This window comes from Chiloscyllium plagiosum, chromosome 3 (assembly GCF_004010195.1).
Source record: "Chiloscyllium plagiosum isolate BGI_BamShark_2017 chromosome 3, ASM401019v2, whole genome shotgun sequence".
NCBI lineage: Eukaryota > Metazoa > Chordata > Chondrichthyes > Orectolobiformes > Hemiscylliidae > Chiloscyllium > Chiloscyllium plagiosum.
In genome coordinates, this window is record NC_057712.1 from 60,619,216 (window position 1) to 60,633,299 (window position 14,084).

General features: G+C 40.1%; 1 protein-coding gene across 5 annotated transcripts in view; it reads right to left on the reverse strand.

The window, feature by feature from the left end:
- Nucleotides 1-14,084, reverse strand: part of LOC122543943 (intersectin-2-like) — a 198,915-nt gene that overhangs the window by 138,325 nt on the left and 46,506 nt on the right. For all 5 annotated transcript variants that reach the window (XM_043682952.1, XM_043682942.1, XM_043682913.1 and 2 more), the window contains exon 2: nucleotides 11,518-11,581. In XM_043682952.1, the coding sequence (XP_043538887.1) occupies nucleotides 11,518-11,554 (37 nt within the window). In that variant the 5' untranslated portion in view covers nucleotides 11,555-11,581. The remainder of the gene's footprint in view (nucleotides 1-11,517; nucleotides 11,582-14,084) is intronic.

The following is a 14,084-nucleotide window of genomic DNA, read 5'->3' on the forward strand; positions in this document are numbered from 1 at the left end:
CTTACAACAGAGTGTTACAAGGGGACATAAATTTAAGGTGAAGGGTGGAAGGTATAGGGGAGATGTCAGGGGTGGGTTCTTTACCCAGAGAGTGGTGGGAGCATGGAATGCGCTGCCTGTGGGAGTGGTAGAGTCAGAATCTTTGGTGACCTTTAAGCAGCAATTGGATAGGTACATGGATGGGTGCTTAAGCTAGGACAAATGTTCGGCACAACATCGTGGGCCGAAGGGCCTGTTCTGTGCTGTATTGTTCTATGCTAATGCTGATGCTCAGCTATTCTGGATAACCAACTCCAATCTGTGTTTACCTGCTCCTTGGATACTGCCTGGCCCGCTGTGTTTTTCCAGCACCACATTTTTCAACTCTGGTACTCCAGCATCTGCAGTCCTCACTTTCTCCTAGTTTACCATAAGGACCAATGTTTGTGGGGAGGAAGGTGTTGCACATTTGAAATGATGCAGGAAATTAGTTTTGTAGCAGTGTATTGAATCTGCTGCCCTACTTGTCTGAAAATGTAACCTTTTTTCATAAAACAAAGGTCTGACTGCTTTTTTGTCACTGAAACAATGCTCTTCACACCAGTTTACCTGTTACTCCATGCTATTTCTCTAAAAACTAGAACTTTCTTTCTAATGAAAAGTAATTTTACTGATGTAATATTGCAGTTCAACATTTCACAGTTATATTGCTATTTCAGATTCTTCAGTTCCAAGGTGCCTGTAACACATGCATGTTTAGACACATTACATTATTTACTGAAAAACAATGCAATTCAAGACAATGGCCACAGAATTTTAGTTTGCATAACAGTGACCACAATCTAGACATCATGCTCACTGGGTCACCTTGTTCCTTGCTAAAACAACCATAACTTCAAAAGTAAAGCAGTACTTTTCAATAATACAGTATGATAGAAAAAAAAAGGGAGATTTTTTTTTCAAACTGATATCACACGGAGCATACTTGGAACAGCAATATCAAAAATACAATCTCATTTGCAAACACAACTTACATTTGCAAGAAAAGATATTTCATCATATTGTTTAGGATTTTTGAGGGTCAAGGGCATGGTATTAAAATTAACATACCCATCAGCCATCTTAACTGAAAACAACACTAGATTACCAAAGCTGGATATCTAATATCTGCCCTCTTTAAAAAGCTATATACCAAATATAGTATGGAACAAATTGCGAGATCCTGCATAAACATTTAATTAGTCCTGGTGTTTACGGTATAACAATAGCTGAATGATTATGTAACCTAGCAACTTGCAAACTTGACCTTTGTAACAATGATATGTGCGTCAACAAATGTTATAACTATACTACAGTCAGGAAGTTCAGACCTATGCCTAATTCAGTGTCACCTGCACTCTGCAAGTGATCAATCTCTCCTATTATCATACATAAGATTGCTTACAACACCCCAAGGACTGCAGTGTTCAAGAGAGCAGCGCATGACTATCTTCTGCAGGGCAATCAGGAATTGGCAATATATGCTGGCACGAGCCAGAAATGCTCACATCCCATGAAAAATTAAAAATACCTCACCTTTGAGTCAGAAGGTTGTGGATTTAAGCTCCACTCAGTTGTGCACAAAACCTAGACTAGCATTTTAGCGCAGCACTGTTGTAGGACTTGTTTTACAAATAAGGCATTAAACAAGATCCTACTGCTGTCTCACAATTAAAAGATCTGATGGCACTACAAGAGGAGCATTGGGGTTTTCTAGGTGGCCAGCTAACATTTCTGTCCCTCAAACAATTAAAACAAGATTATGATATAATTTATGCAATTTGTTTGTTGAAGCTCAATGTATGGAAAGTATCTGCCAAAATTGCTCCATCATAACAATGACTGTGCTTCTGAAGTATATCAGTATGCATTTAAATGTAGCAACTGATGAACTATGCAATGACTATACTCAGCCCTTGTTATTTACCGATTTGTTACCCACAGATCTGCATCTCGATTCCCCCATTAGACTGATCTGCATTGGATTCTCTTTGGATTCTCGGGAGAGGTACATCGGAATGGTATGTGTGCTTTTTGTTATCCACAGGAAGTCCATCCCCCTATCGCTCATGGATAATGAAGACAGAGTACGCTACACGTAATGATACAAATGAACTGAAGCCAAAACACATTTACAAATGATTCGTACTATTACATATTTATGTATTTTCACACATTTTCAGCCTATTTCCGCTTCATCAAGAATGTGGAGGGGTCAGGGGGCTGAGAGATAAATAGGAGGTGTGGGGGGGCTGGGGAAGGTAGATGGGAAGGTTATAGTTGAATGCAGGTGGGAGATGATTATGATAGGTTGGTGGGGAGTGTGGAGCGGATAGGTGGGAAGGAAGATGGACCGGTAGGACAGGTCAAGAGGGCAGTGTTGAATTGGAGGAGGTGGATCTGGGATGAGGTGGGGTGTGTGAAGATATGGAAAACTAGTGAAGTTGATGTTTATGCCGTGTGGTTATAGGATCCCGAGGCAGAAGATGAGGCATTCTTCCTCCAGTTAGCAGGTAGTTTTGATTTGGGGTGTGTGTGGGTTGGGACATGGAGGAGATGAAGCGATTGGCCACAGGGTAGTGGGGTTGGTTGGGATGTGCAGACCAGAGATATTCCTGAACCGCTCCGCGAGTTGACACTGTCTCCTTGATATAGAGCAGACCACACTGAGAGCAACAGATGTGGTAAATGAAGTGGGTGGATGTGCTGGATTTCAAATGATCATTCAGGGCCTTGGACAGAGGTGAACAAGGAGGTGTGGGTACAGGTTTTGCAGCGGCAGGGGAAGGTGTTGGGTATATAACGTGGATTGGTGAGGAGCGTGGACCTAATGAGGGAGTCACTGAGGGTATGGTCTCTGCCGAACGCAGAAAGAGATGGGGAGGGAAATATATTTTTGGTGATGGGTCTGACTGTAGGTGGCAAAAATGCTGGGGGATAATGCATTCTATGTGGAGATTCGTAGGATGGAAGGTGAGGACCAAAGGCTTCTATCCTTGCTGCAGGTGGGGAGGATGGGGTTTGAGGGTGGAGGTGCAGGAAGTAGAGGTGGTGTGCAAGAGAACATTGTTGATCACATGGGAGGGGAAATTGCAGTCCTTGAAATTGGAGGCATCTGGCATGTCCTTGAGTGGAATTGCTCCTCCTGGGAGCTGAGGCAGTATAAGTTGGAGTAAGAGATAACGTTTTTACAGGAGGGGGTGTGGGACATGTTTCTCATCGACCCAACCAATCTCCCTCTACTGACACGCTCACTGGATTGGCAGAACCGGTCCTCACTCTCAACAAGTTCTTGTTTGAATCCTTTCATTTCCTCTAAGCAAGATGGGTAGACATGGGCATCTCAAGGCCCCAGCTATGCCAGCCTTTTCACAAGGTGCATGGAACTGTCCCTGTTCCATAGCTACATAAGCACTGTCACCCACCTTTTCCTCCACTACACTAATGACTTTATCGACATCTCCTACGTGGCCCCAAGAGGAGATTGAACAATTCATCAACACCACCAACACCTTCCACCCTGACTCCATGGTCACATGGACCATCTCCGACACCTGCCTCCTATCTGTCTGTGGCAATCGACTCAACAGGCATCTGTTTCAAACCCACCAACCCTCACAGCTACCTTGACTACACCTCCTACCACTACCCCTCCTGTAAAAACGCAATTCCTTACTCCCAACTCCTCCGCCTCCACTGCATCTGCGCTCAGGAGGAGCAATTCCACTCCAGGACATTCCAGATGTCCTCCTATTTCAAGGACCATAATTTCCCTTCCCATGTGATCAACAATGACCTCCATCGCATCTCCTCCACTTCCCGCACCTCTGCCCTTGATCCCCAACCACAACAAGGATAGAAGCTCCCAGTCCTCACATTCCACCGCATGAATCTCGAGATACATCACATTATCCTCCACTACAGTCAGACCCCATCACTAAAAGTATATTTCCCTCCCCACCACTGTCTGGATTCCACAGAGATCATTCCCTCCATGACTCTCTCATTAGGCCCACACTCCCCAACCAACCCACATTCCATAAATGGCACTTTCTTTTGCTGCTCCATAAGGTGTAGAACCTGTGTCCACACCTCCCAGCTCACCTCTGTCCATGGCCCTAAAGAATCATTTCAAATCCAGCACAGACTTTCCTGCACATCCACCCACCTCATTTACTGCATCTGTTGTTCTCGATGTGGTCTCCTCTAAATCGGTGAGATCAAATGCCAAATCGCAGAGCGGTTCAGGGAACATCACTTGACTGTATTTACCAAACAACTTCACTGCCCTGTGGCCAGCCAACTCCCCCTCCCACTGTCCAAATTCCAGCCCACCTCCTCCGCCAAATAAAAGCCATGTATCAAGTGGAGGAAGAATGCCTCATCTTCCGCTTCGGGACCCTATCACCACACGCTTTCAACACTGACCAGTTTCCATATCTTCCCACACTCCACTTCATCCCAGGTCTAACCCTCCAACTTGACACTGCCTTCTTGACCTGTCCATCTTCCTTCCCACCTATCTGCTCCACCAACCTATAACAATCCCCTCCCACCTGCATCCACCTAATGCCATCCCATCCCCCTTCCCCTTCCACTTTCCTACCAGAAGCACAATGGAGGAAATGGCCTCCCTTCTGTGCTGTACAATTCTAGGTAAGAAACACTGCTGAGCCATTCAAATCCAAGGTCACATTTTGTTTGAATAAAAGATAAGCTTATCATGTGATATTAATCTGACCTGATCATGTTGACCATCATTCAGTAATATTTGTGTAAGTTATTCCAAAATTATTTGGTCCGAGTACGAAACTGACCTCACATCAGAGCAAATTGTTCACAGTTTCAACAATGACATTTGCACAAGATGATCCTGAATATGGATTTCAAAATCAAATCTCAACACGGTTCTCACTTACTCAAGCCTTCTTAACATTACCATATACAACTGACATCCAGTCATTTAGTTATTTTCAAAGATAGTTTACCACTTGAGGATTGTAACATCTTGCCTTTATATTGTGATTTTAACACAATCAGACTTTTTAAGGGACTTCATAAAGCTGTTTAGGAACTGGATGCCAGGAGAGTGAGAGTTGGGGAGGTGACTAAAAAGGAAAGGTCCACATAAGAGTACGTCCCCATTTAATGTGCCTTGTTTCATATTATTCCATTTCAATGCAATTCAGCTAATGGGTCCTGTCATAAGCTTCAGTTTTAAATTGTTTAATGCTAGTACAACATTGAACCACATGTCCTGACTTTCCTTCAGCTATGTGTTTGCTGAAGAACCTGTAACTTGCCACTCCCTACTCAGCCTCTGCTGCTCCCTGAATTTCCATTTTGCTGATCCTCTCATTCTCTGACATTGCCACTCACTGCTTCCTTTTTCCAATTCCCTCAGAATGAGAGCTGCAGTGGTGCTGAAATCCTGGAACATGATTACAATTACAACAGACCCAGCTCTGAATATCTGCACCTTCCAGGTCCGCACTTTAACAAACTTCCAAATTTGACTCCAGAATGTACATAGACTTCAGAGGAAAATGCGTGTCCAGCCGAAGCTCCAAGTTCTAAGAGCGCAGTTCCCAATATTGCAGTCCCTTATACTGTACTCAGCAGGGATTCAAGAGAAGACAGAATTATGGAGTCAGAAGTTTGGCAAAAGGTAGAGTCAGGGAGTACTGAAACCATAATTGGATGCAAAAGTATGGGTTAGGTGAGAGGTAAAAGCGCAAGTCAGAGAGGGTAAGCAAGTTTAAGATAGATTAGGGAGCATCAGAGGTTGTAAGTTGAAGTGTCAGAGAGAGAAAAAAAAAGCGATAGGAAGGTCAGAGGTTAGAATATCTGGCGAGAAGGAGGTGGTTCAGCAGCAGCAAGCAAACCTGGGGCAAATGGAAGGTTACCAAATTTCTTTTACATTATTGTGTATACTTTTCAAGTGTTTTTTATATTACTAGGTTTCTGTTCACTAATTCAGGAAATTAGCAATATAAAATAGTGCATTTCAATTTACATGGATAATTTTTCAAGGTTTTGTGTTTGACAAGAACGATCCAAGAAAAATCTAACTATAGTTTATACATTAAATTAGAAAATCTGATTCACTTTAAACCATTTTACTTCAAATTATAACTTTTCAGGAAAGCTTTAAGTGAGGACTTACTGCATTCAGAGGTAGCGATTCTGGTAGACAATACCAGTAATTTTCTAGTTATTCTTCAATTCTCTCATCATTGATTTATTCCACTTAATTTCTCAGTCTATTTACATCATGGTTCAAAAAACAGCTCACCACCAGTTTCAATGGCAAATCCCAAGAGTGAACAAAAAAAAGTTTGTCTATCCAACCCGGAGTGATAATATATTACAGATAATTTAAGTATACTGTCACAACTCCAACTGAGAGACGTACTTAACACTAAGCACAAGAGAGATATCTGGGTCACAGCAAAAAAAAAGTAATCAATTTATTGTTGTATACTCTGCAAAATAATTGTTAGTTGGAGTACTTGACAAGTACAACAGTATGAAAGAGAAAGAATTAGAATTTATACAGCATTTCTCACATCCATCGGATAGTGAAATGTGCTTCACAGCCAATTCAGTAGTTACACATTTTCTTTGTGGGCAAATACAACAGTTAATTTATGCACAATAAAATTCCTGAGTTTTATTTTCTTGAATGTTGTCGATGGATAGTTTGGCCATGAGATTGGGAGAACATTCCTGTTATTTTCTGAACAGTGTTACGTCATCTGAATAAGTTGAGGGGGCCTCAGATAAGCAGTTACTCTGAAAGATAGCACCTCTGACTGCAATTAATCAGCATGTCGTGTGTACCAATGAAGAGGAGATTCAATTGCTCAAAAGTTTTGACATCCCATGCTTAGTTTGAAGCTACGCTGATAAATTTCATTTAAACTAATAAAAATTCAAGTACTATTAATTTATACAAAATACATTTTATCACTTCAAGCATAGAACAGAAACATACTCTGAACAAATTTTAATTTTTAGTCAGTTTCAAGTTTGTATTTATGCCAAAAAGAAACAATTCATAAGCTTTCAAGTGGATATGCAATAATCAAAATGAGAGTTAACTGATCTGAAAGGAGTGATGTATTAAAATAGTTGTGACTAGGTTTGACGAAGGTTACACCACATCTCATCACCATAGAATCCCCAGTGTGCTAGCACGCCATTCGTTCCCATCTTTTGCCAAAAAAAATTTGTTCCATCGAGTCCACACCGACCCTCCAAACGGCATATCATTCAGACCCAATCTACCCCTGTAACCTTGTATTTCCTACGGCTAATGCACCTAATCTGCATACCCCTTCACATTGTGGGCAATTTAGCATGGCCAATCCACTGAATCTGCACAACTTTGGACTGTGGGAAGAAACTGGAGCATTTGGAGGAAACCCATGCAGAAATGGGAAGAATCTGCAAGTTCCACACAGACAGTTGCCCTTGGCTAGAATTGTTGCACCTACATTTTTTGATTGCTTCTCAGCATATTCAGAGATTCCAAAAGGAGCTATGTCATATATTGCAACATAAATACAGAAGAACAGTGGAGGAAAGAAATAAAAGGAAAAGATTCAGCAGCCCAGGCCGTATCTGCTTAGATCAATCAACTTTCATTGCAACAGCGTGGTGAAGGAACTGTTGGTAATGGAAGGTTACCTGAAGTTGTGGAATACCCCGAAGGATCATGGAATAATTAAATTTAAGTGACAAAATGGATGATCTGTGTGGATAAGAAAGTCTTACTTGAACAAGTGAAGAAATGAAAGATTGACGATGACAATCTATAAATGACAAAAGCTGAATCATTACCTTCACTCAACGTCTAAAAACAATTTGAGTGGAGAGCTCAGAAGGCTATAAGGTGTCCAATTGTAAGATGAAGTGCTTAATTTTTACTTGTTTAATGTTTCAATAGAATAGGAAATATGCTACCTGAGTTGATTTCAGTTGGGAAAATGACAAAGCTGTTAAACTTGGTTGTGACATTGCGATATTCTAATGATCTACATGTTGATAACACAGTGGCTGTTGAGCTTAACTTCATCATCCTGATGAAGGGCTTATGCCCAAAACATTGATTTTCCTTCTCCTCGGATGCTGCTTGACCTTCTGTGCTTTTCCAGTACCACGTTCTTGACTCTAATCTCCAGCATCTGCAGTCCTCACTTTTGCTTATTATCGATGGGAGTTAACAAACACAGTTATGGACAGATAGAGTCAAAGAATCAGAGCTATACAGCACAGAAACAGATCCTCCAATCCAATTCTTCCATGCTGACCAGATATCCTAAAGTGATCTTGTCCCATTTGCCAGCATTTTGCCATTTCCCTCTAAACCCTTTCTATTCATGTATCTATCCAGATGCTTTTTAAAAATCAAATGTCGTAATTGTACCATACTCCTCCACTTCCTCTAGCAGTTCATTCCATACATGCCCCACCCTCTGCATGACAAACTTGCTCATCAGGTCCCTTTAAATCTTTGCTCACTCACCTTAAACATGAGCCGTCTAGTTTTGGACTCCCCTACCCTGGGGAAAAGACCTTGGTTATTCACCCTATCCATGCCACCCATTATTTATATTTAGAATAGGCACAGGGTGGTAGATGGAGTATTAAGTCAGGAAGTGCAGTGTTGATCATTTTGATAGCAAGGACCGAAAAGCAGCATTTTGTTTAAAAGGCACGTTGATGTTCAGAGTAACTTGGGTGCAGTTGCACAAGTTTGCAGATACAGCAAACAATTGGTAAGGAAAACGACGTTAGCTTTTCTTGCAAGGAATTGAAGTACAGTACAAGAATAAGTTTTGCTACAACTGTACAAAGCTTTGATAGGACCCCACCCAGTATTGGTCTCCATTTTAATTAAAGGATTTATCATATTCAAGGCCGTGCAGCAAAGGTTCACCTGAATGGGCCCTGGGATGAGTGTATTTTCTCTCTAGAGTTTACAATCTGTCGTCATTGAAACACAGAATTATAAAGAGCTTGACAGGCTAAACACAGGGGCCTTTTCCTTTGGCTGTGCAACGTATAGTGTAGGAGCACATAATCTCAGGTTAAAAGGGTTGATAATTTAGGACAGAGATGACAAAATGTTTCTTCACTCAGGAGGTTCAGAGTGTTGACTTCTCTAGCCCAATGGGCTGCGAATATTCCATCATTTGGTATAGGTCAGGTTCTCAGAGAATTAAGTAAAGGGACCAAGCATAAAAGTGGAGCTAAATCAAAACATCAGCTCATGAATATTCTATATTAAATAGGGGAGCCGGTTAGGCAGGCCATAGTTATCCATTCTTGCTATTTATGTTCTTGAAACATGGTATCTTGGTAAAGCATTTTAAGGATAAGTCTTCAGGTAGTTGTTATTTGAGGAAACAATTAAACTACAATTTTCAAACATAATCATGTGTGTCATGTAGAATCATAGAAGGGTGCAGCACAGAAAGAGCCCATTAAGCCCATGATACTTGTGTTCATTTTGAATGAACAGTACAATTAATCCCACTCAGCTGATTATTTCCAAATTCTGGCAATATTTTCTGTTTCAAGAATTTATCCAATTCCATTTTGAAAGCGATTACTGATCTGCATTCAACATCATTTCAGGCAGTCTATAGCAGTAATGTTTTTGTTCAGGTTACCTGATTCCTTTTTCCAATTACCTGAAGGCTATGCCCTCAGGTCATCAACCTTTCATCTGCCATGAGAACACAAGAAACAGTTTCTCAATATTTACTGGTTCATGATCTTGGAATGTTACTGTTAAGTATCTTTGTAATCTTCTCTGCTACAAGGAAAACAAACACAGTCTCTCTACCCTCTCATCAGGTCTGAAGACTTCCATGTAGGGAAATGTTATACAAAATCTCCTATATACCTTTTCTTAGACCTTGACACCCTATCTTCATGTTTGGGGTCGAGAATTAGCTGCAATATTCCAGCTGAAGCCTAATCAACACAACTGTCTTCCTTTTTGCTTCATAAAGACAAGAATCCTAAATGTCTTAACACCTGAACTTGCTTTGCCACCAAAGACTTGACGAAGTACTTCCCTCAGTGCTTTTCTTTCTGCATCCCCTTTTAAAACTGTACCATTTACCTCCCCCATAATTCTTACCACACTTTGTCAATTCACACCTCTCTGGTTTAAATCTCATCTACCCCAAGTCTGCCTGTTTGGCTATTCCCTCATCATGTTTGGTACTTGCAATTTCACTGATATTACATTTGGAGCATTTATGTCATCTACACGATTTGATGTTATATCCTCTGTGCCGAAGTCCAGGTTATCAACAGGCATCAAAAAGACTAGTGATCCCAAAATCAACTCTAGGGGACAGCAACACAGACATGTCTTCAGCTGATTTAAAATAAAATCATTACTCTCAGTTTTCTGCGCCTTAGTCAATTTTGTATCCAGTCCATGCCACTTCATTCCATGGGGTTCAATTCTGCTCACATACTCATGATGTGACACTTCATTAAATACTTTTGAAAGTCCATACTCATAATATCAATTGCATTTTGCTCATCAACCCCTTTTTCTCCAAAGTCAATCAACTCAATAATAGATCTGTAAGCAGTATGGTGTGCTAAGGATTCAATGTACCTTGTATCAAACTATGAACTCAGTGGTAATGCATCACAACTAACAAAGTTAGTTTAAAAAAAATTGTTCAAAAGTTTATAAATGAAAACATTGCAGGGAGTTTTAAGTCAGTAGTAAAGAAATGACGCTCACTGTTCACAATGTTGACAGCTGCCAAGAGTGTTTAATGAGTGGTTACTTGCTATCATCAGGTTTCTGACAGAATACTTCCCATGCTACCAAAATCCTGTGGCACATGTAAACAATCATGAAATAGTGAAGCTTTCCAACCAGACTGACATACGCCAAGTCTAAACCAAGTAGAGATTGAAGCAAAATATATTTAAATCTTTGATGCTAATTAAATCACGAAGACAGAAAACTCGCATTATAAAATTCAATATGAGTGAGGCTGTTTGACAATAATTATCATTGATCTTGCTATTAATAAATATTGAATGCATCTTTTGGCCTTACTTAGCACTCTTTATACAAGGTAATAGTGCAAAAGATGGGTTAGGAAAAAGTAAATGAGATAAACCATGACAAACTACGCAATAAAAATGCAAGAAAAAGAAGATTAATACTTTCATTAGATGAACCTGGAAATACGATCAAAGGATGATTACATTTTAATAAAGTGAAATAAAATTCACTCACTAGAAGCTGTTTAAACAATTCTATTATGGAAAACACTGCCAATATTTCATGGAGTCTGATTGAGCATGTATATATTTTTGATTATATAATTTAAATTTAAGATATAGCTGAAGCCAATGTATAATATACATCTATCTGCAGAGTTTCACGAAAATTTCTATCAACTTCTAATTATGTTGCAATCAAAGCAAAATAAACAACGAGCTACTTACCATTCATGGCTGTGGGAAACTGAGCCATCATGGTCATGTGTGTGCCTTGCTAGCTATCAGCCATCTGCAACAAAAACATGCTGCATTAATTATGCATCAAGGACAGACACCAGTTTACTGCCCTGTTGAGCAAGGAGAATGTCAGCTTGCTTTAGCTCACACTTCTGAAAATGAACAATGCGTGGGTTCAAGCCTATGCTGATCCAGCTGAATTCACACATACACAAACATTCAGAAGATAGGTGGAGCATAAAGGAGGGGTATTCCTAAAGAAAGCAGAACTTAATGTGCTTCACAACTGAAGATAAAAAGGCATAAAACAGGCACAGATACATAATTCCTTTATTTCACAATAGTAGGAGTTGAAATGAATCAATATTATTTCAAATGGCCGAACAGGAATTTGCAGTAAAAATACAAACATTGCTGTTTTTAAAAGAAATGTATGATGCCTCCAATATATTACTAACACACAAACTCCATTTCACACAAGTACTGTCTGATATTTAAAGTATTCATGCTCACTTTGCATCTGTTCTTTCCTCTACATAAGTTTGCATGGAATGTGCCATTGTTCCATTCACATGGAGGAAATATGAAGGATTGAACGTTATACAGAACTTATCTTGAGAGTAAAGTCAACCGTTTAAGTCAAAGATTAGGTAACAAATGGAATCCCTCCCACTTCATTCCACTGTCAGCAACGAGAAACAGGACATAAACACTATGTTCCGATTTGTAACATGGAAGCAAACATCTGTCCCCATTTAATAGGTGCCCAGACCAGGAATGCAAAATAATGATCCACCTAACAAAAAATAACAAAAGACAGAAATAGCGTTTAAAAGGACAAATATGTAAAAATGGAATTTGAATGAATTACACATACATCAAGGTTCTTGCATCACAGAATTGAACAGACACAAAATGCTTGAAAGAAACAAAGAGAGAAGATACAACACTGCTTTTTAAGGCAAATTTTCCTTTCATTACAAATTCGCTCAACACGTTATCCTTAGTCTTTTTTTTCATGTTAAGGGAGGGAGAGATGCTGATGTAGTGGTAATGTCACTGGACAAGTAATCCAGAATCCAATCCAATGCTCTGGATCCATGGGTTGGAATCCCACTTTGGCAAAAGGTTAACTTCAAATCCCTTCTATTGAAAGGCTAGGGGTTGTATTCAGCATATTTCAATTCCCCAGAACCCCAACATGTTGTTAGGATACCAATAAAGCAGGTTTCTTCACATAAAAAAGCAATCATAATGATACAATTGTGAGTGCTTGGGAATTTTCCAACCAATGTTTTCAATTCTTCACTAGACATACCATCTTAAAGTTGTATTTTGCACAAAACCAAGTTTTAATTAAATAATGTTGTCAAACAATATGATGATAATATGCTAATATTTTAAAGTTGGTAAAGTGAACAATTGTTATATTTTTATAGAAAATGACACTCATTCAGGTCCGTTTCACCAGGCAACCTAAGCATTGATGATCTTTGTAAATTATCACAGGTGCCAATTTGTCGGTTTGTCAGACTTCTATTTAAACCTTGACAACTGCATCTAATTTCCAATAAGATACATGATGTTTATGATAACCATAAAAGTTATTCAATGGTGTTCAAATCTTCTTGCATTTAGAAGGCCATTCAGTTCTTTGAGTCCATGCCAACTCTCTGCAAGAACAATTCAGTTAGTCAGTCCCACTCTCCCAGCACAATGCAGCAAATTTCGTTTCTTGAGATCCTTATCCAACTCCTTTTGAAAGCCACAGTTGAATCTGTCTCTATTAACCTTGCAGCTATTCTGTATTCTAGACACTTGCTGCACTAAACGTTTTTCATGTTAACTTGGCTGATCAGATAATCAACTTCATTGTCCTACCTTATCCCTTTAATCCTCAAATCCCTTATTAAAATTTATCAATCTCAGCCTTCAATATACTTAACAATCCAGTATCTAGAGCCCTCTCCAGTAAAGAATTCCACAGATCTACTCCCTCCGTTGGAAAAAAGTTCTCCTCATCTGTCTTAAATCAGCAAATGTTTATTTTGATATTTTGCCCTTTGGTCCTAGACTCTCCCATAAGGGAAACAATCTTTCTGCATCAACCCTGTCAAATCCCCTAAGAATCTTGATTCGGACAACGACAACGGATGAATGGGCACCGTACAACAATCAACAGACAGGAGGGTTCCCTCCCAGTTGGGGAACACTTCAGTGGTCCAGGACATTCAGCCTCGGACCTTTGGGTGACCATCCTCCAAGGTGGACTTCGGGACAGGCAGCAGAGGAAAGTGGCCGAGCAGAGGCTGATAGCTAAGTTCGGTACCCAAAGGGAGGGCCTCAACCGGGACCTTGGGTTCATGTCACATTACAGATGATCACCATTGCACTACACACACACAGATATTCCTACACACACACGGACACAGGTACAGACAGACACGCACACAGACACCCTCACACACCCTTATAGACACACACACTCCCACACATGTACCCCCTCACAGACTTAAGACACTCTGCACTCACTACACACACACACATACACACAC